Below are 821 nucleotides of genomic sequence, written 5' to 3' on the forward strand. Positions count from 1 at the left end.
CCCGAACGAGAATGGCCACACCTGCAGCCGACGACGATCCCTTGGTGACGCTCACGAACTGCTTTCCCAGCGTTATACTCGGTGGTTTGCTCAACACCTACACCTGTAAAGTGAACAATGACCAAACACTGATTGGTTTGGACCTCTCCGCCTCGTACTACACCCCAATAGGTCTCATTACTGGGTGGCCGGCGACTATTGATGTTGAAAACAATAAAATTACATTCGTTCCTAATGGTGGGGTGGCTTCAGGGCGTTGGGATTTGGTCATCACGCGGCCTTCTGGGGATGAGGACTTTGACGTTCCTCTGACGACCAATAAGAGCATGGACTTCATGCGCATCGGTGCGACCCGTGCGAATTTTGCTACACTCTATCCATATTACGGTATGGGTGTATCGTTTGCACCCAATCTTCCGAGTGGCACCATGGCTTCCGACTACATGCTGGTCCGCTCTTTCAATGACTGCCAGTACACCACTACAACCTGCACTGACACTTTTGGGTGCTACAGAATGCTGCCACCCGCGTATCTTCCCCCTCCGGGCGAATACTGGCTCTGTCTGACGTCAAATGACTGGCATGACAAATACCTTCCGTGGGGTTTGTTCCCTCTTGAGGTGAAGCTGCTGTTGGCCACGCCGCTGTACTTGACAGCTGGTAAGGACAGAAATGTCGTGCTGCAGGAAACGGAATCTGTGGCCGGTGGGTTGGGTCGTGTGTTCCTAGTGCCATGCCCTGGCAACGACTGCCCCCGTCTGACTACTGACAGTGGGGAAGAGGTGGTGCACCGTGATGCGTGCGCTAGCACCTCCGTCTCG

General features: G+C 54.0%; 1 protein-coding gene across 1 annotated transcript; it reads left to right on the forward strand.

Annotated features, from left to right (window-relative positions):
• On the forward strand, positions 1-821 carry DQ04_23571000 (hypothetical protein; the record flags this gene model as incomplete). Its single annotated transcript, XM_009318172.1, has 1 exon — positions 1-821. A coding segment is annotated over one exon (821 nt), but the record flags the coding sequence as incomplete, so codon positions are not given.

The sequence above is a fragment of the Trypanosoma grayi genome (genome assembly GCF_000691245.1).
Source record: "Trypanosoma grayi strain ANR4 Tgr_2357_V1, whole genome shotgun sequence".
In the NCBI taxonomy this organism is placed as follows: domain Eukaryota; phylum Euglenozoa; class Kinetoplastea; order Trypanosomatida; family Trypanosomatidae; genus Trypanosoma; species Trypanosoma grayi.